We start from the raw sequence: 24,807 nt of genomic DNA, 5'->3' as shown, positions 1-24,807 counted from the left end.
CAAGAGAGATGGAATAACTTGCTTTTTTCACACAGTTATCAAGTGATAGAGATGGGAATTGAATCAAGATTGTGAGTAGGGTGATAATGACAATGATGATGATGATGATGATGATGATGATGATGATGATGATGATGATGATGATAAAAAAATAGATGACTGAAACATGGATAAGTTTTTGTTAGGAAGCTCTTTTTATTGTAATTCCTTTTGTTGTCTTATGGTACACAGAGTTATAAAGACTGTGCCACTGGAGAACACGCATGATGAGCACTGTACCAAACTAGAAAGGCTTCATGCACAAGCCCAGCAATTTTTCTGTAGTCTCGGAACATACAGCCTAGGTTCAAAGAGTTTCATGGTGGCTATAGAGAGATGGTGTTTTTTGGACATAACTATCCTAAAGATCATCCACTAAGACAGAGAGGGGTTTGAATGTACACTGGTGATGAAGTGACTAGACCAGTCACTCTGATATTGATGATGATGGTGGTGGTGGCAATGGTAACAATGATGATGCTAGCATCTGGCATTTATATTGCTCTTAAAAGTTTACAATATATGTTATATAGATCATCTCATTTACTCTCCCCCAAATAATCTTGTGAGGTAGAAGAGGCAGACGAATAAGATTTTTATCAAAGGATCTTAGAACTAGAAATGACCAGCAGACTTCTTTTACAATTAAAAATTTTTTTTTAATTCTGGTATTTAAAAAGCAAATATGATCATTTTTATTTATAAAGCAAAACAGAAAAAAGAGGATTGTTTGGGCATCTGGGCTTTTCTACCAAGTTTTCTTTACTCGTCAAACATGTAACAAATTAAAAATGTTCTTTTCAATGTTGTCCTGCTTGTCTGTTTCCTAAACCTTCCATTTATTCTTCCTGTGCATGTAAAGACCCTCTTTACAAACTTTTCTTCTTTTCTTAATTTTTGTTAATCCTATTACTTGTTCTCTTTCCTCCCCTGAAAATCACTAAAGAAAAAAAAAACCAACAAACCCTTACATCAGATATGCAGAGTCAAGGAAAACATCCCCACATTGTCCAAGTCTGAAAATGTACGTCTCATTTTGCAGAGTCCATCATGTATCTGCCAGGAGCCAGTTTCCTCCATAAAGCTCAGGGCATCTAGCTAATTAGCAGCAGAACAAGGTCTTGAATCTATAAATCTTTCCCATCTCAATGCCCTTTCCCCTACACCATGTTTGCCTTTGGAGTGAATCTTTTCTGTATGACTGGTCAACACTTCGACCAAACACATGATCCGAGGCCAACATCTTAAATGAATATTTTATAGGACGGATTTAGTTTAGGTGTTAAGAAGTGACTGCTCACATCCAATGCACTAATTCATTTGCACAGCATCTGTTTGCCCTCTTTTTAGGTGGAGGCTGGGAGTAAAGATAGAAAAGAGGAAGGGGGTAGGAAATTAGCCTGCAAAGAATATATAAAGAATCAGTCTAAGGCTCACATTTTTTGCCGTGAATAGCAAATGTGGGGAGGAGAGTAATATCATTGCAGAAAAAATACATACGAGAAACCAAACAATAGGGAAAACAATGTCACTAGAGAAATTAGTCCTAAGATGAAAAGTAGAAAAAATCCTTTCCTTTGTGACCAGATTTTATTAACAAGAGAAAACCTGCCTAAAGTATAGCAGAAAGAGGTCATATTATAAAATGGATAAGTAAAGTCAACATTCTAGGAAAAGCAATAGATTAGTTATTAGGAAAATTGGATTGAAATTGCTTTTCTCTCAATAATTTACTGTAGGGCACTGGGAAGGTGTCATAATATTACTGAGCCTCAGTTTCTCCATTTACAAAATGAGGAGAAGGCAACCTGCCTTACTCACCTCACAAGATTGTTTTCCTTAGGACAGAGAACAATTGAAACATGACACCTGAAAACGCTTTTCAGACTTTTAGTACTACACAAATAAAAGATGGCACAAGGCTACTTTAGTGCTAATGTATTAAAAATTACATGCTAAATGGATCTGGGTGGGAACATCCAGGAAATCCCTAAATGAAACAATTAGAAACATGCCATTTGTTCTTTCTTGGACCCAGTCTAGGAAAGAAAAGACATACACTTATGTAGGGGTTTGGTAATTTCAGTCATTTTCAACTCTTCATGACCTCTTTGGGGATTTTCTTGGTAGAGATACTGGAGTGATTTGCCATTTCCTTCTCCAGCTCATTTTATAGAGGAAGAAAATGAGGCTAGCAGGGTTAAGTGAGTTGCCCAGAGTCACACAGCTAGTAAGTGTCAGAGCCAGATTTGAACTCAGGGAGATGAATTTTCCTGACTCCAGGTCCAGCACTCTATCCACTGTGCCACCTGACTACCCCTTCTTTGGGAGTACCTGTGAGTAAATCTTGGCTCTGTTATGACCTTAGAGAAATCAACTAACTTGGAGAGCTGTGTCTCAGTTTCTACATATATAAAATGAGAGGATAGTCATGGATGTAAGCCAATGTTCTCTCTTATTCTAGACCAGGTCCTTAGACAAGTATTATGGTATAATAGAAAGAATATTAAACTTGGGTTCAGCATAGACTTGGGTGTGAATCCTATCTCTGATACTAACTGGGAAAATTTTCTAATCTCTCTGGACCTCTGTTTCCACATCTATAAAATGGGAATTTTACTTACTGCACAGGATTGTTGGGAAGATTAAGTGAAATAGTGCATATTTTTTGCAAATCCTAAAGTGCTATGTAAATATCACCTCATCATCATTATTAAAATTGGCTTCAAATAATCCTCTTTTAAGAACTCAGCATTTAAAAATGGATGATGTACACATACAGAGACAGACAGACAGACACACAGAAACTCAAATCAATGAGAGATCAATATGCCTTAGACAAGACTTGAACTCCCAGAGGCCAACTTGAGTAAAAGCCTTTGCTAGCCTGGAGGAAAATTTTTAGTGCCTAAAGTCAAAACAACTAGGAAGCCCCTCATGAACTAAATGGTCTGATGATGACCAAGATGGTTTAGAAACAAGAAAGAAGCATTAGAGGAAGAGATCACTCTATTTAGAAAGAGAGAATAACAGAATCCTCTTCCCCTTCCCCCCACACACTCTGTTCCCAACCATAGTAAGGGGACCACAGGAAAAAATCCACTCCTTAGCTGCAATATTCTTCTGACCTTTGGGAGAAATCTGTGGAAGCTTGCCAGGGACAGAATGGAAAGACAAGCTAGCCTGATAAACTGTCACATTTTATGGTGTGTTGAATAATATATGAAGCACTCACAAAATTACTGAATAAGTAAATTTCAAAAAATGTCTGAAGTACATAGAATTTCCTTTTCAAGTGGGAAAAAATGCTGCTCCTGACCTCGTCGGGAGGTCATTAATTATAGTTGGGTCCTTTTACTAGTGGCAAAAATGGAATTGCTGGGGTCCACCCACCCCATTTTTGAGAAATGTCATGCCCTTGAGAAATAGCTGGGCAGTTTCTGGATTCATCTGATCAAATAACAGGAGAGCTAATTGTCCCTAAGGGAGACCAGACCAGTGACCCTGACCTTATTCATACCATGCTCTAACTTTGCTAACAGCCCAGAACAAGGATTGTGATGACCACAATCGCCACATTAAAAACCTAGTGAACCAAAGAACCAGGAGGGTGTTTGCCCATTCTGCATCCCAGACAAGCCCAGCAACTTGGCATTTCCTAATCCTGCCCCATCCCTTCTCATGTCGTTCCATTTGCCCACCTGCATTTTGTCTGACCTGCTGAAATCCTCCCCTTCAAAATCTCAGCTCTACTCCTCTTTGAAACTTCCTCTGATCCATCCAGCAAAAAGTAACCCCTGCTCCACTCTTGTCATCCCATTTTGGCAAGCCAGCAGACATTTTTATTAAACGCTGACTGTGTGCCAAGCACGGCTTGATCTCTCCTTTGTAAGTATCACATCAGAATGCATTTCATTCTTATTATTTATGACCTTCTCGAGGGCAGGAATTGGATCTTGTTTTATCATTTTGAGATAGCCGTATGGCATAGCAGATAGCATACTGGCCTTAGAATCAGGAAAACCCAAGTTTAAATCTTCCCTCAGACATTTTCCAGCTATGGAACCCTTTTTGTAAGGCACTAAACCTTTCTTAGCTTCAATTTCTTCATGTGTAAAATGGAGATAATAATAGCACCTCCCTCTCAGGGTTGTTGGGAGGTTCAAATGAGATGATATATGCAAAATGCCTTGCAGAATTCAAATGTTGGCCATTTTAATCATTTTTTATTATTATTTTATTTTAATTTACTTTAAATTCTTTTATTATTTTTGTATCCATAGCACAGAATTAAAAACTCTGAATATAGAAAATGATGTATATTTATTAGATTGACTTTATATTACATATGTAATTTATATTATATATAATATATATGTTCTCATTTGATATCTATGGGATTGGGGTACTATTAGTATTATTATATACCATTTTATAGATAAGAAAACTGAAGCTTAAATAGGTTGTGACTTGTCTGGGGCCACAGAGCTTGTAAGCCTTAGAGTTAGGATATGAAACCAGGTTTTCCTGACTCTAAGTTTGGCACTTTATCCAGTATACCATGTTGTCTCCTCACAGAACTGAATTATTAATTCAAAGAGACGAAAATGTCTGTCCAGTTGACATTTTTCCAGTCTTGGATTTCTCTCTCTACTGAAGAAAGGGGTCATCATCACTCATTACCAAGGCTAATTCCAGAAGACAAGCTATGATCCAGGGAGACATCAAAGGAATCGGGACTACAAAAACCTGAAATAGAGTTAGTTAACATAACTCAAAAAATATGTGGTGGCATTGAGCTACTGGCCATTTAAAAATCAAGAAATAAAAATAATTGTAGCAGAATCCCATTTTCTAATAGCAAGAAATAAATTAATCTGGACATAGTCTGATGCTCCTCATTATATATTCTGGACAAATGGATGTGGTTTCTGGTTTTAAAATATCTTCTTCCATTTCAAATTTTTTTCATCTGAAAAAATATGACAGTTTGTCAGGGGATAGGATATGGAGCTGGTAAGGACTTTTAGGGGTCATCTAATTCACCTAACCCATTTTACAGATAAGGAAACCAAGGCTTACATAGGTAGTTAGAGTTCTCAGTGGATAGAAAGCTGGGTTTAGAATCAAAAAGACAGGAGTTCAATCCAAATCAAATATTTACTATGCAAGTTGACTTTAGGCAAATCACACAACCTCCACCTCACTTGCCTCAGTTTTAAAAATGGGGATAATAGCATTTCCTTCCCAGGGTTGTTTTAAGGATCAAATGAGAGAATATTTGTAAAGTGTTTGGCACAGTGCCTGGTACACAGTAGGTGATTAATAAAGTTATTTCCTTGAATGACTTCACCAAGGCCACATGGACAATGGCTGGCAAGAGCTGGGATTTGATTCTGAGTCTTTGACTCTATTAGATCCAATGCCTTTTCTCATGTACTTAGCTAACTTTGCTTCTTTCTCTCCTACTTTTAAGCTTTGGGCATCACTTTTTCTTTACTTACTCTGAGGGCTTTCTGTTCTTCAAGTTGGTGCTATTGCAGATAAACTAGAAGTTTGCCCTCTCTTTAGTAATCTGAACTGTTGTCAAGAGAGATGAGGAATGATGAATGGCCGCTAAATGAAAGAGAGAGGCTGAGCATGTTTCTTCATGTGAAAAACAAACAAGCTTGATTCCACCATCAACCCTAAACAGAGCTGATCATTAAGGATCTTTCCTGAGGTTTCCGTTAAGATTTTTTTGAACTGCTGGTTCCAATTTCCAAGTTTCATTGTAGGTCCTCAAAGAATACAAAGTTAAATGGATCCTGGGTAAACAGAGGCAAGCAGAACATTCCCCTCAAGGATTTCAGGCAGAATGGAGACAGGATAAATATCTAAACTAGATGGCAACTGGTATCTCTTTCCCTGGGTTGCTTTGAGGTCTCAGCTCCTAAGTACCCCTCAGGTCCTGTGTCTGCTATTTTTTATTTTCATCAAGTCATCCTATTCTTCCCTCCACCCTAATTTGCTGCCTTCCTTAATATTTTTGTTATTTTTCTACTTTCAAAATAATACCCACCAACCTCGCCTACTACATGCTTCTTGATTGGCAGATGCAGAGGCAGAGGTGGGGAAGAGGACAGTCTAAAAAATCCCACATTTCTTTAATTCTGGGATAAAACTCCATTGTTCTTTATTATCTGAGGGGAAGGCATCCCCCTATTCTGCCTAGCGCAACTCTCCAACAAAGGAGGGTACTGAATAAATGCTACCCAAATATTTTTAAGGACAGCTAGGTGACACATTGGATAAGTGCCAAATCTGGAGTCAAGGAAGACCTGAATTTAGATCTGGCTTTGGGCATTACTGGCTATGTGACTAACGTTTTTGCCTCAGTTTCTTCATCTGTAAAATGAGTCAGAAAAGGAAATGGCAAGCCATTCTAGGATCTCTGTCAAGAAAACCCCAAATAGGGTCACCAAGCTTCAGAAGTAACTGAATAACACCAAACAAATATTACCCCTAGCAGAGTGAACTTTGATCTTAACTTGGAGGCTGGAAAGGGGAAGGGAGATGAAGAGTACAAGATCTGGATTCAGAACACAGACATTTGAATCCTCATGCTACAATTTAGCCTGGGGACTTTGTATAATTCACTGGCCTCAATTGTACAATTAAAAGATTGGACTGGATAAGTCTCCCAACCTCAAGATTCAAGAACATGGGGTACTTCCTTTGTGCATTTTCTGTTGGGGGCAAGGGAAACAGGAAAGATCACATATCTTACAGATTATAGAATATTAGAATGTCAGGATTGGAAAGGAATTGAGAGATTACATACCCCAACCCTCAAATTTTACAGAGGGGGGAAAACCAATTAGTGAGCATTTCACAAGCCCATACTGTGAGTCAGGCATACAAATGTTAAAATGGGACTGAGAGAAAGAACCCCAACATTGGAGTAAAGGTATTGGGTTCCAATTCTGTTTTTCTAATTGCTCAGATGATCTTGGGCAAGTCAAGTTACTCTCTGAGCCCCAGGCAACCCTAGAAAATCATACATTATAGAAAAGTATCAGAGAAGGTAGGTTAAATGTAAGGATTGCACAATGACAAGGCATTTGTTTACTTCTCAAAACTACAAGAAAACATTTTTCCTATTGGGCAATACAAATTAGAGATCGATTACAAAGAGGCAAGATATGAATATTACTAAATCTATTTGGTTTTCTTAATTTTAAATCCATTCCTACAAGGGTTATGAATGAGATCAGTGAACTTTATTTTTAATTGATGACCATGTTTTGACATTTGCTTTCTTTTTTAATCCTATGCATTTCATTTCATTCATTCAAAACAATTATTCTGGGAAGGGGGGTGGTCAATGGGCTTTGCCAAACTGCTAAAGGATCTATGACACAAGAAAGATTAAGAACCACAGTATTATTGTCATTATAATCTACAGACCTGATCTCCTAGTAAAGCCCTTTCCATATCACCCCTTTACTACATTACATTGTCCTTGCTTGTCCTTGAATGTCCATTGTCTCCTGCTCTGATATTGAATCCAACTCCCTGATTGAGATCTTCCCTTAATCATCTAAAGGGTCCTCTGTCCTTCTCTGAGGACCTCATATTCTGAGACTATAGTGGTGTGGTTCAGTGGTAAGTGCACTGGATTTGGAATCAGAGTACCTGGATTCAAATTCTGCCATTAAATAGCAATACTCATTGGGTCAGTGTCTTTATTTTTTTGGGTCCCAGTCTCCTCTAAAATGCAGGGATTGACTAGATGGCCTCTAAGGACTCTTAGAACTTTAAGTTTCTGATCCTAATTCACATGTCAGGCTATCCCATGATTTCCAGAGAATCCATACCCATATTGCTGAAGAGTATATGAGCTCAAACAAATGCCCTAATGGTAGAATTTCAGGCAGCCTAATGGGGAGATATTTTACAGTAGGAAGACCTTCAGTGGGTCACATAAATCATATAGCTTAAACCACCTAAAAACATATAGCTTCCAACTCTCCTTATACAGAAAGCTGACTTGGATATTCTTCCATCTCCCAATGGAATAAAAGTCTATTAAGGTTTCCATCATCCAGAGATAGAAAAATTGGCTAAATTGTGAGAACAGCAAAGAGACAGAAATGAAGAAGCCAGAAAGAAAGCCTTGGAAAGTCTTCATGCCAGCAACTCCCAAATGCTAGAGACATGGTGAGCTGGGCTCACTCCAGTGCATCCAAGCCCATTAGCCCAAACGATTCAATCCCCATTAAAAAGCAAAAGCTAGAGCATATGGCATGCTGGGGACAGTCACAACAACAGACTCGGAGAAGCAGTTTTGGTGACAGGCTCATTTTTCCTGCCTTAAGAAAAGCACACCTAGTCTGGTGGCACCAGGAGACAATTAGCTAATAAAATGTGCTCTCCTGGAAAGCTTTCTTCCATGGCTCGAGATAACTGCTGTCTTTCCTTCCAGCTACAGAAGTTATCCTGGCAATTTCCTGATGAAATATGCCAAACCGTAACACAGAACACAGATGAAAATTTGTCCTAGCATCTTCAGCTTTAACATACTTTCTAGAGTTGAAAGGAAAAAAAAAGAGAGAAAGGGAATTCAAATGTTCCTCAGGAAGCTGCCAGAAGTCTTTTGCAGGAAAAATGTAAAAGCAAATGTTTCAGTTCTCATGAAAAACAGGGCATCCTGGCAATGTGTCTAATATGTGTCAAAATATGTTTTACAGGATGCCATTGAAATAAGAGACTTGATTAACAAGCTTTACACTTACAACAAACTGGAAGATGAGCAAGGCTACTTAGGAAATTACCATATGCAATTAACATATTAAACATATGTGCAGTAAAGGGATTCTAATGAACTGGCTCTTTTGGCTGATTGAAAGTTAGGATTCTGAGATAACCTACATATTGATAGCTAAAGCTCTCTAAGAAATGGACAAAAACCGAAATAAGGCGGGGAAAGGAAAGGGTGCTGGGTTTGAATCATGGCAGCACCAATTATTACCTTTGTAACATTGAGTTGGGCAGCTAGGTGACACAATGGATAGAGTGCCAGCATTGGACTCAGGAGGACCTGAGATCAAATCTGGCCATGGACACTAACAAGCTGGGTGACCCTAGGCAAGTCACTCAACCCTATTTGCTTCAGTTTTCTCATCTGTAAAATGAGTTGGAGAAGGAGATGGCAAGCCACTTTGTCAAGAGATGGACACAGCTGAAATGATTGAACAATAATAACAAACCTTGATTAAGTAATTTTGCTTCCTGAAAAACAAAGAAGCTGGACTACACAGCTTGAAAGGTCCTTTCCAGTTCTAAATCTGTGATCTGAGTGGAGAAGGTGACAGAATTTGGGATAATCGTAGCAAGTGATTTTTTAAAGAAAATCAAATCTTTTCCTATTCAAAGCTTAGTTCTAGAAGAACAAAAACAAATGAATTTTGGATAATGAAGCCATGTACTATCAGAATCAAAAAGTGCCGTAGTGAAATCTAGTTCAGCTTTTTCATTTTACAGGGAAAGGAAATGAGGTCTGGAGATATGCCTTGCCTAAGGTCATAGAGCCATTTCCCAAAGGCAGCCAGACTCCTTTCCCTTCTTTGGTCAGTGGACTACCGTCATGGGTGACTCAAGTTAGGAGAAGTGGCAAATGCAGAAAGAAATGGATTCTAACCATAGGTTGAAGGCCACAGAGTGCATTCTATTTGACCCTCCAGCTGACAGATAGCAACTACAGTATATTATGACTGCAATCAATAAGGTCCCTTTTAAAATCTGTGTTCTCACTAAACATGAATCGATGGGAAGGGCAACGAGGGGCCATCCATCAAACGAGGAGGAGAAAGTGAAAGGTCTGGTGCTCTAGGGAGCCTCAGAGTTCTGAATTCTGCTGTCCTGAGGATCACAGCTTACTTACCAGTTATAATGTTACCTCTGTAAAGTGGGTTGGCAAGGGACCTCTCACTGGGCATAAAGAGTCATGGTGAACAGAGACGCAACATGTTTTAGGGGAAGGAATGCAGGATTTGGAGTCAGAGGACCTGAATTCAAGTCTAATCTCTGCTAATTATGACTGTATGGCTTTGAGCAAGCTGCTTTAGCTCTCTTGATCTAAATTGCCTCACCAGTAAAATGGAGGAGAGAGTTTGGGAGGCAGATGAGATAGAATTTTTAAGGTTTCTTTGTGCTTTAAAGTGATTGATCCCAAGTTATGATCCCAAGTATCTGAAGACCAAGACTGGGCTCAGAGTCAGAAGACTTGCTTAGTTTTTAACTGTGCCAATGTGTTCAGCCATGGGACTGGGAGCTAATTTTTTTTATGTGTGTGCCTCAGTTTTCTTATCTATAAAACAGGAGAATGATGCCTGCATTACCACTTTCACAGAATTGTAATGAAGAATTCACTTTGTAATCTTCTTTGCACTGTGTAGATGTATTGTTTTCCCTTCATTATTACTGCTGTTATGTTCCGACACTGGCTGTAAAAATGCAAGCACTGAAGTGGGTCTTTTATGCCTATTTATTCCTATGATTATGCTTCCCTCCTCTCTTTTGATGCCCCTTTCTGCTTCCTCTTATCTTTACAAGGAATTCTGGTTCCTCAAGTCTAATGGTGGATTGCCCAAGGCCTTCCTCTTGGAGGGCCCCAATAGGATTTGTCCTCCCAGTCTTTGCCCTAAGCTTCATAGTTTTCTCTCCATCCTTTCCAATGGTTCCATATCTCCCAGCAAAACTGACTTATCCTGTGCCTCATTCATTCCCTTTCAGTCCTGCGAAGTCACCATAATGACTGAGAAAGTTAGTTTCCCCTCATTTTTAACATGGGTGGGTTGGTCTAGGTGACCTCCAAGTTTCCTTCCAGCTATAAATCTTTAATCCTGTGATTCCAGGTGATTGAAGACAGACTGAGCTAAAATCAGCTGTTAATGGCTCATAACAACTTATATAGCATCCCTCCCAGATAACAAGCATTTTAGGAGAGATCTTTGGTGCTTGATCTCCAGAGTCAGTCATGTGAAAATTTCCGGCATCATAACAGGGCTAATGAGACACACACAGACCTACTCCAATTCCTCGTTGTGGCATCAAGGTGACTCTGGATTCTCGAAGGTTTCATCAGCATAATGTCCACTCTGGTAGGTCTTATCAAATTAGAAAAGTTTCAAATACAGACTCAGAGAAGGATTATGTGTCTGTCATCAGAGGACAAGTCTAGCTCAGTGTGGAGAGATTTCTCCTGAAATGAGTTGTTGTTTTCAGTCGTGGCAAATCACAAAGATCATCTTTTAGGACATGGGAGAGACGGGGCAGATAGGATTTGTCTCAGCTGGAAAAATAGTGTGTGTGTGTGTGTGTGTGTGAGAGAGAGAGAGAGAGAGCGAGAGAGAGAGGGAGAGAGAGAGAGAGAGAGCGAGAGAGAGAGAGAGAGAGAGAGAGAGAGAGAGAGAGAGAGAGAGAGAGAGAGAGCGAGAGAGAGAGAGAGAGAGAGAGAGAGAGAGAGAGAGCGAGAGAGAGAGAGAGAGCACACACAAATATAACTCACCAGCCATATGGTGATCATTTTTTTGTTATATTAACTCTCAAAGCTCTTCTACTAAGTCACTAAGGATTGTGAACTGCATCTGTAGATATCATACCCATGCAAATTCAGTCACACATTATTCATGTACTGAAGAAAAGGGAAGAGTAGGGAGGGAGAGAGGGGGAGACAAGGAAGAGAAAGTGTGAAGGGGGGAAGATCAAGATGAAGTTAATATTTGTGGGTGAAAACTGAGCCAAACTAAGAAACTTCCATTATGATAGGCAATTTCATTTGACAACATAAAGATGAGTAAGGGCTCCAATAGATGTATATAGTCAGTGAAGGGATGCAGCTAATAGAGTCCCAGATCTGGAGTCAGGGAGAATTACCTTACTGACTTTAAATTTGACATTAGGCACTTATTATTCATGTGACCTTGGGCAAGTCACTTAACTCTGTTTGCCTCAGTTTCTCTTTTGCAAAATGAGCTGGAGAAGGAAATGACAAACCACTCCATTCTCTTTGCCAATAAAATATCAGAGGGTGTTATAAAGAGTAACAATATATGAATATACAAATGTTTATACATGTGTGTGTAAAAACACACATTAGTATCTGAGCTTATATAAGTATAAATATATGTAATATTCTTTGAACACATATATATATGTGTATATATATATATATATATATATACAAATGCATATATGTATGATTATAGGATTTTGAGGTAGACTAGACCTGAGACAAATCCTAATTTGATCCACTCCCTGATTTAGATATGATGATGATGAATGAGTCCCAGAGAGCAGACATGCTCAGGAAGTTAGTAGTAGGGCTAGGATTCAAACTTGAGTCTTTTGTCTCCAAATCCAGTGTTCTTTATATAACGCCTCCATACCACCCTTACAGAGGACCATAAATAGAAAGAGACTTTATAAGCCATGTAGTCTTACCCCTTCACACCTACTGATATATATGTACATATACATGTATGTATATATGTGTGTGCACACTCACATATATATTTTTATAGTTTGAGGAAGGGTTTTTATGATCCTCAGATAGTGGCCCATTGATGGCTGTCACCATATGCTATCACCCTCTTGCTCAAGAACAGACTGAACTGGGAGGCTTCACAGCCCATGGCATTTTAGCCTAGAACCCTGGCCCCTCACAGCCAAGCAGGCAGCTTCTCTAAATGCACCAATGCAATGAGACACGGTGATGGGCAAAGCACTTAGAAGAACAAGGCAAATAAAATGGTCTCACCTGTTGTAGCACTGTGGACAAAAACTGTAGCTTTAAACAGACATCTAAAGCCTCTCTCTTTTCCTAGAAGAGCAGTTAAATAGAAATTCAGGAAAGAGATATTAATTCCTAGATAGGAGATAGAACTTCTGTATAGATGGTAAGATACAAAGGTAAAGGAGAAACCATGAAGTATCCCATTCTATTTTTTTGTGTGAGATTAAACTGTTTACTAGGCTCATGAAATTGCAGGAGATAAAAAACCCTATATGAAGGCTGAAGTAGGTCCCTTTATGAAGGGCTAGAATATATCAGGAGAATGTGATATACCAGGATCATAACCAATTTTGAATACTGGTACTCCTAAAAATTAGATACCATGGATTCTGGCAATTACTGAATGGATATAGAAAAGAATATACATATTTCTCAGCTCTAGATTGTATCCTTACAAAATTATTAATATCTTAGGACACTGAGAACCTAACAAACACATATAGAAAATCAAAATATACACATCCTTAACTTAATACAAAACCAGAGAAAATCAAAACGGAGAAAAAGAACACTATGGATAAATTTCCCTAATTACATAGAAGCAAAATTTTTCATTAAATATTTGCAAAAAGGATAAAATAATATATCATAAATATTATACATCATGGTTATTTTGTATTTATACATACAAAGAATTTGAGATTGCTTTAGTATTAAGAAAACTATAAATTTAATTACCCATATTAATAACAAATGAACAAAATCATATGATTATATCAAAAGAAAATACATTTTTGACAAAATATTTCTGTTCAAAACCCTAGAAACATAGGAATAAGTGAATCTTTCCTTACAATAACAAATAGTAACTATCTAAAACCAAGACCTATTTTTATATGTAAAGGAGATAAAATAGTATCTCTTATATTAAGTGCAGGAATGAAATATGGATATCCATTGTCACCATTTCTATCTGACCTATTGCTAGAAATTCTGTTTATAGCAATGTCATAAAAAAGAAACTGAGAGAATATTAGAGGTAAAGAAGAAATGAGATGATCATTTTTTGCATATCATGTACCTAAAAAACCCTACAGATTCAATTAAAAATTAATTAAAACAGTCATCAACTTCATCAACCTGCAGGATAGAAAATAAATTCACAAAAATCATCAGTATTTCTAGATACTACCAATAAAATCCAGCAGAAAGAGATAGAAAAAAATTCCATTTAAAATTACTACAGAATGGATAAAATAATTGGGAATAAACAACTCTACAGAAATAATAAAATGAACATACAAGCTACATAAATTTACTTATTTAATGTTATACCAAACTACCAAAGGATTACTTTTAGAATGGGAGAGGGAATTCCATGGAGGAAAAATAAGTTAAGAATATCAAGTGATAAAATAAAAAGAAATGGGAATGAGGGGTTGCTATAATGCCATATCTGAAACTGTACTGCAAAGCAGTAATTACTAAGGCCAATTGTTACTAGTTTTTAAAAAAAAAGATATTGATTAGTAGAACAAATTAGGCATACAACCCACAGAAGCAAATGTATCTACTACCTTAAGATTTTTTAAACACAAATTCCTGAGATGTTGGGTTTAGGACTCACTATTTGACAAAAACTTCTGGGAAAGCTGTACATAGGTATAGAAAAAAATTAGATTTTAGACCAATGACTCAAATATCAATCAAAGATAAGTTCCAAATGGTATGGTCATATCATACACAAATAAGAGAATCATAAAATAAATTACGTAATAACTATATAGTTTAGAAAAGTTCCTAATGAAACAAGGAAGAGAGAGGATCAAAGATGATAAAATAGATGCTTCTAATTACATACAATTTAAAATAGTTTTTATGCAAACAAATCTAATACAGGTAAGATTAAAAGGGGAATTAACTAGGGAAAAATCTTTGCAACAAGTTTCTCTTTAAAGGTCTAATTTCTGAGGTATATTAGAATAGATTCAAATGTATAAGAAAAAAATTCATTTTTAATTGATATGATTAAAGATAAAATGATCTAAAGATATGAGCAGGCACTTCTCATGGTTGGCAACCCAGATTTTCTATGGCAATATGAAAAAATGCTCTGAATTTCTACTAATTGAAAAAATGTGAATTAAACCAATTCTTCGATTATCTTACACCTATCAGGGTAGCAAAGATGACAAAAAAGAACATAATAAATGTTGGAGGAGCTGTGGGAAAACAGGCTCATTGATGCACTGTTGAGAGACCTATGAATGGGTAAAACCATTCTGGAAAGTAATTTGAAATTATACCAAACAAAAAATTATTAGACAGTGTTTACCCTTTGACTCATCTATAGTACTACTACTACTATACTACTAGGCTCATACTCAACAGAGATCAAAGGAAGAGAAAAAGGTTCTGTTTTGTGGTGGCAAAAAAACTAGCCAATGAGGGGATATTTGCCCATCAGTTGAGGAATAACTGAATGATTTGTGGTATTTGCATATGACAGAATACTACTGTGCTGTAAGAAATAAGCAACTAGGTAATTAATATATAATTAATAATTATCAATTTATAATAATGTATAATAATATAACATATTATTAATTAATTAATATAATTAAACTATATTATATAATATATGATATTGATTATATAATAATAAATAAATAAATAATAAATAAATTACAAATAAACGGAAAATATATATATGGAACTGATATAGAGTGAGGTCAGCAGCACCTAAAGAACAAATTAGACTATAACATCAATACTGTAAAAAGGAACAATTTTGAAGATATGTATAAGCATGATGACTAAAGTGAGCAGAACCAGAGGAACAAGTTATGCTAAAACAACAATGTAAAGACAACCTTGAAAGCTGTTAAGACTATGATCAATAAATGACCATTCATGATTCTAGAAGATAGAAAAGGTGATGGGTTTGGGGTGTGGAATGAGGCATAGAAATAGATAGCTAAGTAAATAGATAGAGATAGATTCATAGATTGATAGATGAATATGGATATATAGATAATATACATCTATGGATGCAGAGAGATAGATATACCTAGAGAGATACATATAGACAGATGGATAAATATAGAAACAGATTTTTTTTTTGTATACAGGTAGGGACGGAATTTGTTTTGCTTAACTGCAAATTTGTTACAAGAAATTTGTTTTGCTTTTCCTTTTTTCAGTGAAGTGAAAGGGTCAAAAGAAGAGAAAAAAAATTTCTGTTCCTTAAAAAACAAGAAAAATGTGGTGGAGGTACTTTTGATGTGAAACGAATGTCGCTTTAATTGTTTTACATTGTTGCAACTGACTTCATAAAGAGTTACAGTCTGTAAATGTTTGTAAGGTAAGAAGAAAATCCATCAATAAAACTTAAAATATATCGACACTACTGCTGGAACCAGAGAAGTGTGGATACCCCAAAACAAATATTTTTGCCTTCATCTTAAATGTGAGAACTCTTAAGATTTTTTGAGTTTCTATAGCTAGTTTTTTCAAACTCTTACCTTCCAGCTTGGAATCAATACTGCACATTGGTTCCAAGGCACAAGTGTGGTAAGGGCTAGGCAACTGGGGTTAAAGCATCATCTTAGTCCAGATTTGATTCCAGAACCTCCTATCTCTAGGTCTGGCTTTCAATCTACTGAGCCACCTAGCTGCCCCCTCTCAACTCCTCTGCAACATGGAGGTAGTATTCTCAGACTTTTATATTTATTTGAGCTAATCTATACATTGGTCCGGATATTAGAAAATTAAATAATCATGATGTTGTGAAGATAATAATTTTTTAGCTTAAGAAAAATCTTCTGTTTTCCTGAGAGCTGTGAGCTGGTGAATGTGTTGGTAGTGTAGGAACCCATTCATTTCATCAGAATTCACCTGTAAAATTCAAGTCTAAGACTTCCCAGCTGACCTGGTGGCAATGATGGAAATAAATAAAATCTTCAATTTAAACAGATGATCTTAGTTGCTGATAGAAAGGTAAGCAAGGCCCTAACCCTGGACTTTGCTGATCATTCAAGAAAGGTAGCCTGTTGGTGTGGAAAGAAGGTTGGCTGATAGGGTCATCTGGTTTTGAATTTTGTCTTAGATGATTTACCAGGTAAGTCACTTAATCTTTTTGAGTCTTGGATTCCTTCTCTATAAAAAAGGAGATGAGAATGCATGGAGTACTCAACTGGGCACATGGAGACGGGTAAGACACCAAACTTCTTTGGTCTTTGGTTCTTTCATCTCATAGGCTTATTGAGAATCAAATGAGACATTGCATACTATATAAGTGGAAATTTTCTACCTTTGAACTGTTTCCCAGAATTCCTTTTGTATTTCCCAGAATTCCTTTCCCTTCTCTACCACATTGCGTGTTCATGTTTGTACATAAGTTTTGGAAACTCCTTTCATTCTCCTTTTCCCTGTGCGAGGCTGGTGAGCTCTCTTTGTTTCTCTAGTCTTTTATTTCCTTTTTTTGCTTCAAAGTATTATAAATACATCTTATTAAATATAATAGTTGGAGTATTGGACATTAATTTTAAAATCTACAATACAAAGCATCTTGTGACTAGGAAATGCTATATACAAATAAGTTATCGTTATGTAGCTAGCTGATGCAATGGGTAGAGTGCTGGACCTGGAATCAAGTGAAGCCAAGTTCAAATCCAACCAAAGACATTCACTAGCTGTGGGACCCTGGGCAAGCTACTGAGTGCCTATCTTGGTTTCATCTTCTTTATAATAGAGAAAATCATAGCAGCTCCCTCCCAAGGTTGAATGTGTGTGAAGATCAAATGAGATCATACTTTGTAAATCTTAAAGTGTTATAACTCAGAATGCTAAAAAGACAGCTCTGATCTGGTGACAGTCAGGAGAAGGGATGAGGTATCTTGTCTATTCCTAGGTGCTAGTAACATGTAACTTCTACATCTACAACCAAGGAGGAGCCTCTCTATAACTTTACATCTACATAAGAGAAGATGCTTCTCTGGAACTATTTCTTCCCCAAATTTCTAAAAATAGGAAAAAGGATATTTGTAAGACAAAGGTTCTTGACTTGTTTGTTTGTCATGGACCCCTGCTTGGGAGTTTAGTGAAGCCTATGGATGTTTTTGTTTTAAATTCATAATTAAATTCATAAGTACAATGAAAGGTTAATGAAAAGAATGATGTATTTTTTTTAATTCTACCCAGATGTATGGACACCCTGAAACCAATCCATCATGAACACTGGAAGAACTAGTGGGCTAGGGGAGCAATGTAGTTGTATATATAGATTCAAGCTCTTGGTATGCTCATTAATGAATGCTTGTATTAAGCAGATGTCTAATTTAATAATTAGTTTTATGTGATGAATAGAAGTTTATTGACCATTTTTCATATGTTAGCTCAAACGAAATTTTAAAAAAGATTTTTTTTGACCATCCCTCTCTCAACCAGTTTTTTCCCTCTGAAATGACTTTTCATTTAAATTATATGTATCCTGTATGATATGAGTTGTCTCCTCAACTAGAAGGTAAGCTCTCTGAGGGCAGGGATTGTTTTTAATTTTTGTATTCCAAGCACCTAAGCACAGTGCCCAAACCTATTCAGGACTTGGTAATTGCATCCTGACTGATCATTATTATCTCCATTTTACAGATGAGATGATGCAACTGAGGCTCACAGACTTTGTGATGCCTCAATTGTTAAACACCTAGTAAATCGCAGAGACAGGATTTGAGTCCAGGTCTTCCCAACTTCCATTCTAGCCTTCCTTCCATTATGCTGCTTCCTTTTATTTCCAGGCCATTAACCCAAGTTTAATTGTTGGCCATTTTCTATTCACTATAAAACTTTGTTGATCCCATGAACTTCCAGAGAATTCAGGTGTATCTTAACTGCCTCAGTGGAAAAGTTCTCAGGGCATCTGGCAGTAGGATGGGAATGCAAAGTCCGTAAAACAGTATGCGGGATGTTTGGTACAACTGACGTACCATGTGTGGTGACAGATTGAAATTACAAGGACACTGGCAAAGCCAAGGCTATCTCTTTCCTAGAGTGTCAATGCAGGAATGTGTCACCACTCTTTTGGCAGGTCGCTATATCTTTCTTGAGTTTATCAAAGATGATGAGATCAGAGGGCAAGTGATGAGTATAAATCTTATGCAAGTGTTTGAAACAACTAAGGCAAGAGTGCTATTGGAGCCTGAATCATTTGGCTCTTCGTGTTCCTTCTCTTCTTCACCAGCGATTTATAGAGGAACACAGCTTAGGTGGAAAGGTTATTTTCACTGGGGCATGGAAAGTTTATAAGTAGGCTCCAAATACATCTATATTCAGAAGGTAATGGTTTTTCTCTAGGAGAAACTAAAGCAGACACCTTAAGGGAAGTGAGTAAGAGGGGAAATTGAAATACTTTCTAATTCCATTTAAAATATTGATGGGGACCTAGCAGACATTTGCCTTTCAATTCAAGTTGATAAACATTTGTTAAGCATCTACTATGTGCCAAGCACTGTGCTTAGTGCTGGGGATACAAATAAGAAAAAGAGAGACAGTTCTTGCCCTCAAGGAGCTTATAATCTAATGGGGGAAGAAAGCACACCAAAGGAGGTTGAAAAGAGGTGGGGAGGGCAGTGCCCAGCAGAATCAGAAGTGCTGATGGTGAATGGAATTACCTGGAAGGCTGTGAACTGTCTATAAATTATAGGAAACTTTTGGGAAGAGTTTAATGCCCTGTATGCCAGCCCTCCAGCCCTCCTATCAGTTGGGAGAAAGCTGAGGCTGAGTTGAGAAGGTGTTGAGTATCATACCTTCCAGTGATAACTGCTTTTTTGCCCCCCCCCCTTTTCACTTTTCTCTGCTCTTTGGCTCTCTTTCTTGAGAAGGGAAGTTTAATATTTTACTTTCTGAAGTTCCAGGAGCTGCTGGAGAAGATAAGTGCTATCTATCTCACCATTAGGTTTACTTCATTGCCAACACAAGAGAGTTCTCTCTGACAATCAAGGCTCCACAACAACAATCTTATTGGTGGTCCTGTGGTACTTTAATTATTAATTCAATTAAAAATATTAAGTGACAATTGTGTGAGGCACTGAGCTCCATGATGGGAATGCAAATATGAAACTCCCCAAATATTTTTTTTGTTTTTTCCCCCAAGGGAATATATATGGAGGGTGAGTGAGGTGGGGAGAAGAGGAAGAGAGAGAAGACATGCACATCATTAAAATAGAAGGTAAAATGTGACAGAGGCAAAGAAAAAAATTTCCTAAAATCCTTGGAGTTAGTGTGGCATGGTAGAAAGACTGTTAACACTGGGGCCAGAGCCTTGAGGTTCCAATTCCACCTAAGATATGTGTGTCCTTACACAATTCATCTAACTGCCATGGGCCTCAGTGTCCTCTACTTTAAATGAGGACCTTGGATTAGACAGCCTCTAGGGTCCCTTCCAGCAGTAGATCTGGAATCTTGTGATCTCCTTTCCAATCAATCCTGCACACAACTGCCAAAGTTATCTTCCTAAAGCAGAGTTGAATTCACTCCTTTGCTTTGAAACACTCAGTAGCTCCCTATTATTTGTTGTTCTTGTTCAGTCATTTTCAGTTATGTCAGGACTCTTTGTGAGCCCATTTTAACTTTTCTTTGCAATGATGTTGGAGTAGTTTGCTGTTTCTTTCTTCAAATCATTTTAGAAGTGAGGAAATTGAGGGAACCAGGGTTAAGTGACTTGCCTAGGGTCACATAGCTAGTGTTTGAGGTTGTATTTGAACTCAGTAAAAATAAGTCTTTCTGACTCCAGGTCCAGTACTCTTTCCACTCCTTTTGTTTATAAGATAAAAGAAAAACTCAGCCTACTGTGGAAGGTCTAAGAGCCTTTCTCTCTCCAACTTTATTTTATAGTCCTCCCCTTCATGAAAGGCTCCATATTCCTGCCACATTTATTTACTACCTGGTGCCTGAACTTGACGTTCACTCTTCATCTTTAGTACCTCTAGACATGCAATCCTCCATATCTGAAACAGGCTTTCTTTTCAAATCCACGTCTCAGAATTCTTGAATCCTTCCACACAAATTCTATTCCTTGGACTCCGTGAAGCCTTTCTGAATCCATTTGGCTATCTGCCTCCTTTTCCTATTCCCAGTGCCATATATTTGCTCACCTGTGACCATATGGTATCTGTCAATAGAACGTAAACTCCTTGAGGTCAAATGAGCTTTTCATTTTTCAATTTGTAACCCTAGTACCTAGCACAGTACTGGTCTATAGTAGGCACTTCCTATGGGTTTGTTGCGCAACTCTTCATGACTCTCTGAGGTTTTCTTGACAGAGATACTGGAGTCACTTGCCAATTCCTTCTCCAGCTCATTTTTACAGACGAGGAAACTGAGACAAACAGTTAAGGAACTTCCCCAGGGTTACACAGCCAATATATATCTGAGGTCAGAGTTGAATTCATGAAGAAGAGTCTTCCTGACTCCAATGTGCTACCTCGTTGCCCCTTTCATGTGTTTATTGATTTAAATGCTAGAAATGTTATTTGTCCATTATACATAATTATGTTTTAATAGCATTTTAAGATCTACCAATTACTTCCTTCATTTTAAGAGATGAGAAACCCAAGGCTCTGAAAGATCCAATGGCTGCCCATGGCTCCATAGTTTGTATGTGGCTGTGGCATGCTTTCTGAGCCAGAATGGAGCGAGCACAATCCTGACAGTGTGATGGCTGGCACCTCCCAAGTGCCCAGTGGGTACAGAACAACAGGCTTGGCACTGACTGAATAAAGAGGTGTTGGCTGACAGATGGGCAATTTGGGTTTTGAGAAACCGTTAAGAATGAATGAATGGCTGGCTGAAGAGCATTTATTAAACACTTTGTGTCAGGCACTTGCTAAGTGCTGGGGACACAAAGGCAAAAGTAAGACAGTCTCTGACCTCAAGGTTAGGACATTTTAATAGGGTGAAATAACACACACAGGAGAGTGCTGGCCACAGAAAGTGTGTTTTGGTCTTGGAAGTCACAGTGGTTTTGTGTAAAACACCGGGGCGGGGGCGGGGGGGGGATCGATAGGTCCTTTCCAGGGGGCAATGGTAGCATTGATTTGATTATTGTTCTAGAACAGGAGGTGGAAGCCAAGGGGTGCCGGGCAGGGGAAGAGGGATTCTAAGAAGATGCCTGAGGTGAGTAACTGAATGGGATATTGAGAATAACCTGGGTTATAGGTGCAGGGGCAGAGAACAGACCAAGATGATGGCCAAGGGTGACTGGGAAGATCACAGCACTGTTGGCTGCAAAGTAACATAGCTTGGATACAAACTCTTGGTGTCCAGGTTTTGGACCTGAAATCCCTGGATCTCACCTCTGGGACTCTTCTTTTCCCTTGATCACATCCCAGTTTGGAGAAGGAAGCCTAATTGGAGACTAGAGTGGAGATTTTAGGATCACATAGTTAGAGCTGGAAGAGTCCTCGGATATCATTTATATATGGGTAGACAGAGTCTGAGAGTTACTTTTGGAACTTCAATAATTCTGCAAACATGTCAATGAGGACCAGGGTGGTCTGGGGCAGAAACTGTGCAGTGAAAAGGAATAAGCTGCCCCAAGACAGCCAGGTGACATAGTGGACAGAACACTGTACCTGGAGGCAAGATCTAAGTTCAAATTCAGCCTTAGACATTTATTAGACACTTATTAGCTATATGACCCTAGGCAAGTCACTTGACCACTGCTTCCTTCAATTTCCTCATCTTTAAAATGGGGATAATACAATATGAAAGTATGTCTTACATGATAATAATGTATAACTTAGATCAAATTGCTTACCATCTCTAGAAGACGGGAAAGGAGGGAAGGAGGGAGACAATTTTGAATCTTATAAGTCTGGAAAATTTACGTTGAAAATTGTTATTACATGTAATTGGGAAAATAAAATATTAAAAATAAAATAAAATAGAGATAATAATAGCATCTACATCCTAGGGTTGTTGTGACTAGCAAATGAAATAATATTTGTAAAGCCCTCATCTTTTTTCTTTTTTCCTTCCTTCCTTCCTTCCTTCCTTCCTTCCTTCCTTCCTTCCTTCCTTCCTTCCTTCCTTCCTTCCTTCCTTCCTTCCTTCCTTCCTTCCTTCCTTCCTTCCTTCCTTCCTTCCTTCCTTCCTTCCTTCCTTCCTTCCTTCCTTCCTTCCTCCCTCTCTCCCTTCCTTCCTCCTTTCCTTCTTCCCTTCCTTCTTTCCCAAGGCCTTTGGTATTTGAGGCTTCTATTTCCCACAACATAGTTAAAGGCACCCTTCTTCCTTTAATTTGGTGGACTAATTAATTCAACTTTTCCCCCTCTACCCCAAGTTTTCCAGATAAGAAGACTGAGGTGGAAAGAAAGAGAGACTTTCCCAAGGTCAGACAGAGAGTTGATTACAGAGGTGGGACTTAACGTTGGGTCTTCTGACTCCAAATCTAGGTCTCTTTTCCAAATGTCTATAGGATCTCAGGGAATTGTTTCTGCAGCTGTGACTTTGGGGAGGAGGGAGTTGAGGAAGGGGTGTTGTCTCTGTCCATGATCTCATTGGTGCTGAGTGCCTTTTTATAGTCTCAGAGATCATTAGACAGTAAGTCAGAGAAGATGCCCTTAGATAACCTCGAGCAATGCAGTGTTCCCATTCACAGCTGGCACTCAGCAGCCACAGCCACAGTGGCTAGGCTTGGACACCACAGCCATCCTCTCCAGCCTACGACAAACAAAACAAAGCCTTCACGCCACACCATCTGGGAGGCGATGGGGCAGAACCACCAACAATGACAGACTTTCTAAGGTTCAGTGGTGGAGACCAACCAAAGCAATAGCTCAGCCATGCATCAAGATGAACAGAGAGCAGCCAAATTAGCAGAGAACAAGCAGGCTTTCTTGGCTGACTCCCATGAGGAGGCCAGGGTCATTCTGACTGGTTAATCTTTTTATTGAACTCCGAGCTGGAAGATCTTAGAGTTCATCTCGTTCAACTCTTTCTTTTTCTAAATTAGGGAACTGAGGCTCAAAGAAGTTAAACGACTGGCACAGTCACCTAGATTGTAAAGAGTACAGACACAGTACAAGGCAGAGCTGGAGTGACTTCAAATCCTGTTTTGTTTTGTTTTTGCCAGTAAATCATTTGGATCACACATTGGTTGAGTTATATATGTAGGCAGAGTCAGGAAGCAACAGGGGAGACCCAGTGAAGGGAGCAAATGGAACAACCAGGAATTGTGGTCCCACTGGGAGCAAACTGAGAGACCAAGCAGCTACCAATGTGCCATCCATTCCTGCCTTTGAGTCCTTACCTATGCAAAGGCACTATTCTCTCTCTAACTGTTTTGTTGAATGGTAGCTGAGTGAACCTAGTTAGCTTGGGCTGCCAGGTAGCACAGTGAATAGAATGCTATACTTGGAGTAAAAAAGGGAAGAAGAAGAAGAAAGAAAAGAAGGAAGGATGAAGGAAGGAAGGGATAAAGGGAGGAAAAGAAGGAAGAAAAGACAGAAGAGAGGGAAGGGAAGAAGAATGTCAATGAAGGAAAAAAGGGAAGGAAGGGAGGGAGGATTAAAGGAAGTGGAAGGAAAAGGAAAGAGGGAAGGGAAGGAGAAAAGCAAAGAGAAAAGGAAGGAAAGACCAGGCATTTATCAAGTGCATACTTTGTGTCAAGTACTGTGCTAAATACTTTTACAAATATTATCTTGTTTAATTCTCACCACAACCCTGAGAGGTAGGTGCTAATATTATCTACCATGGTAACTGTGAGAGTGGAAGGAAAAAAATATGAAAGTAGTAACAACATTGTTTGGTGATAGATTGGCTATGTGGAGTGCCTGAGAGTGAAGAGTTAAGGATTATACTCTGATGGTGAGCCTGGGAGGACTGTAGTGTCTTCAATGGTTATGGGAGAGTTAGAGGTGGGGGTTATAAAGAAAGATAATTGATTCTTTTTTTAGACAAATTGACTTTGAGATGTCTATGAGACATTGAGTTCA

General features: G+C 38.2%; 1 protein-coding gene across 9 annotated transcripts in view; it reads right to left on the bottom strand.

The window, feature by feature from the left end:
* The window catches only part of MYRIP (myosin VIIA and Rab interacting protein), a 448,499-nt gene that overhangs the window by 17,639 nt on the left and 406,053 nt on the right, over positions 1 to 24,807 (bottom strand). For 3 of the 9 annotated variants that reach the window (XM_056800212.1, XM_056800214.1, XM_056800213.1), the window contains exon 12: positions 12,842 to 12,904. The exons of the other annotated variants lie outside the window; for them this stretch is intronic. In XM_056800212.1, coding sequence (XP_056656190.1) covers positions 12,842 to 12,904 — 63 coding nt within the window. The remainder of the gene's footprint in view (positions 1 to 12,841; positions 12,905 to 24,807) is intronic. 9 annotated transcript variants of the gene reach the window in all.

This window comes from Monodelphis domestica, chromosome 5, assembly GCF_027887165.1.
Source record: "Monodelphis domestica isolate mMonDom1 chromosome 5, mMonDom1.pri, whole genome shotgun sequence".
In the NCBI taxonomy this organism is placed as follows: Eukaryota; Metazoa; Chordata; class Mammalia; order Didelphimorphia; family Didelphidae; genus Monodelphis; species Monodelphis domestica.
Note: the sequence above shows the minus strand (reverse complement) of the source record. Positions and strands in the feature narration are given on the sequence as shown.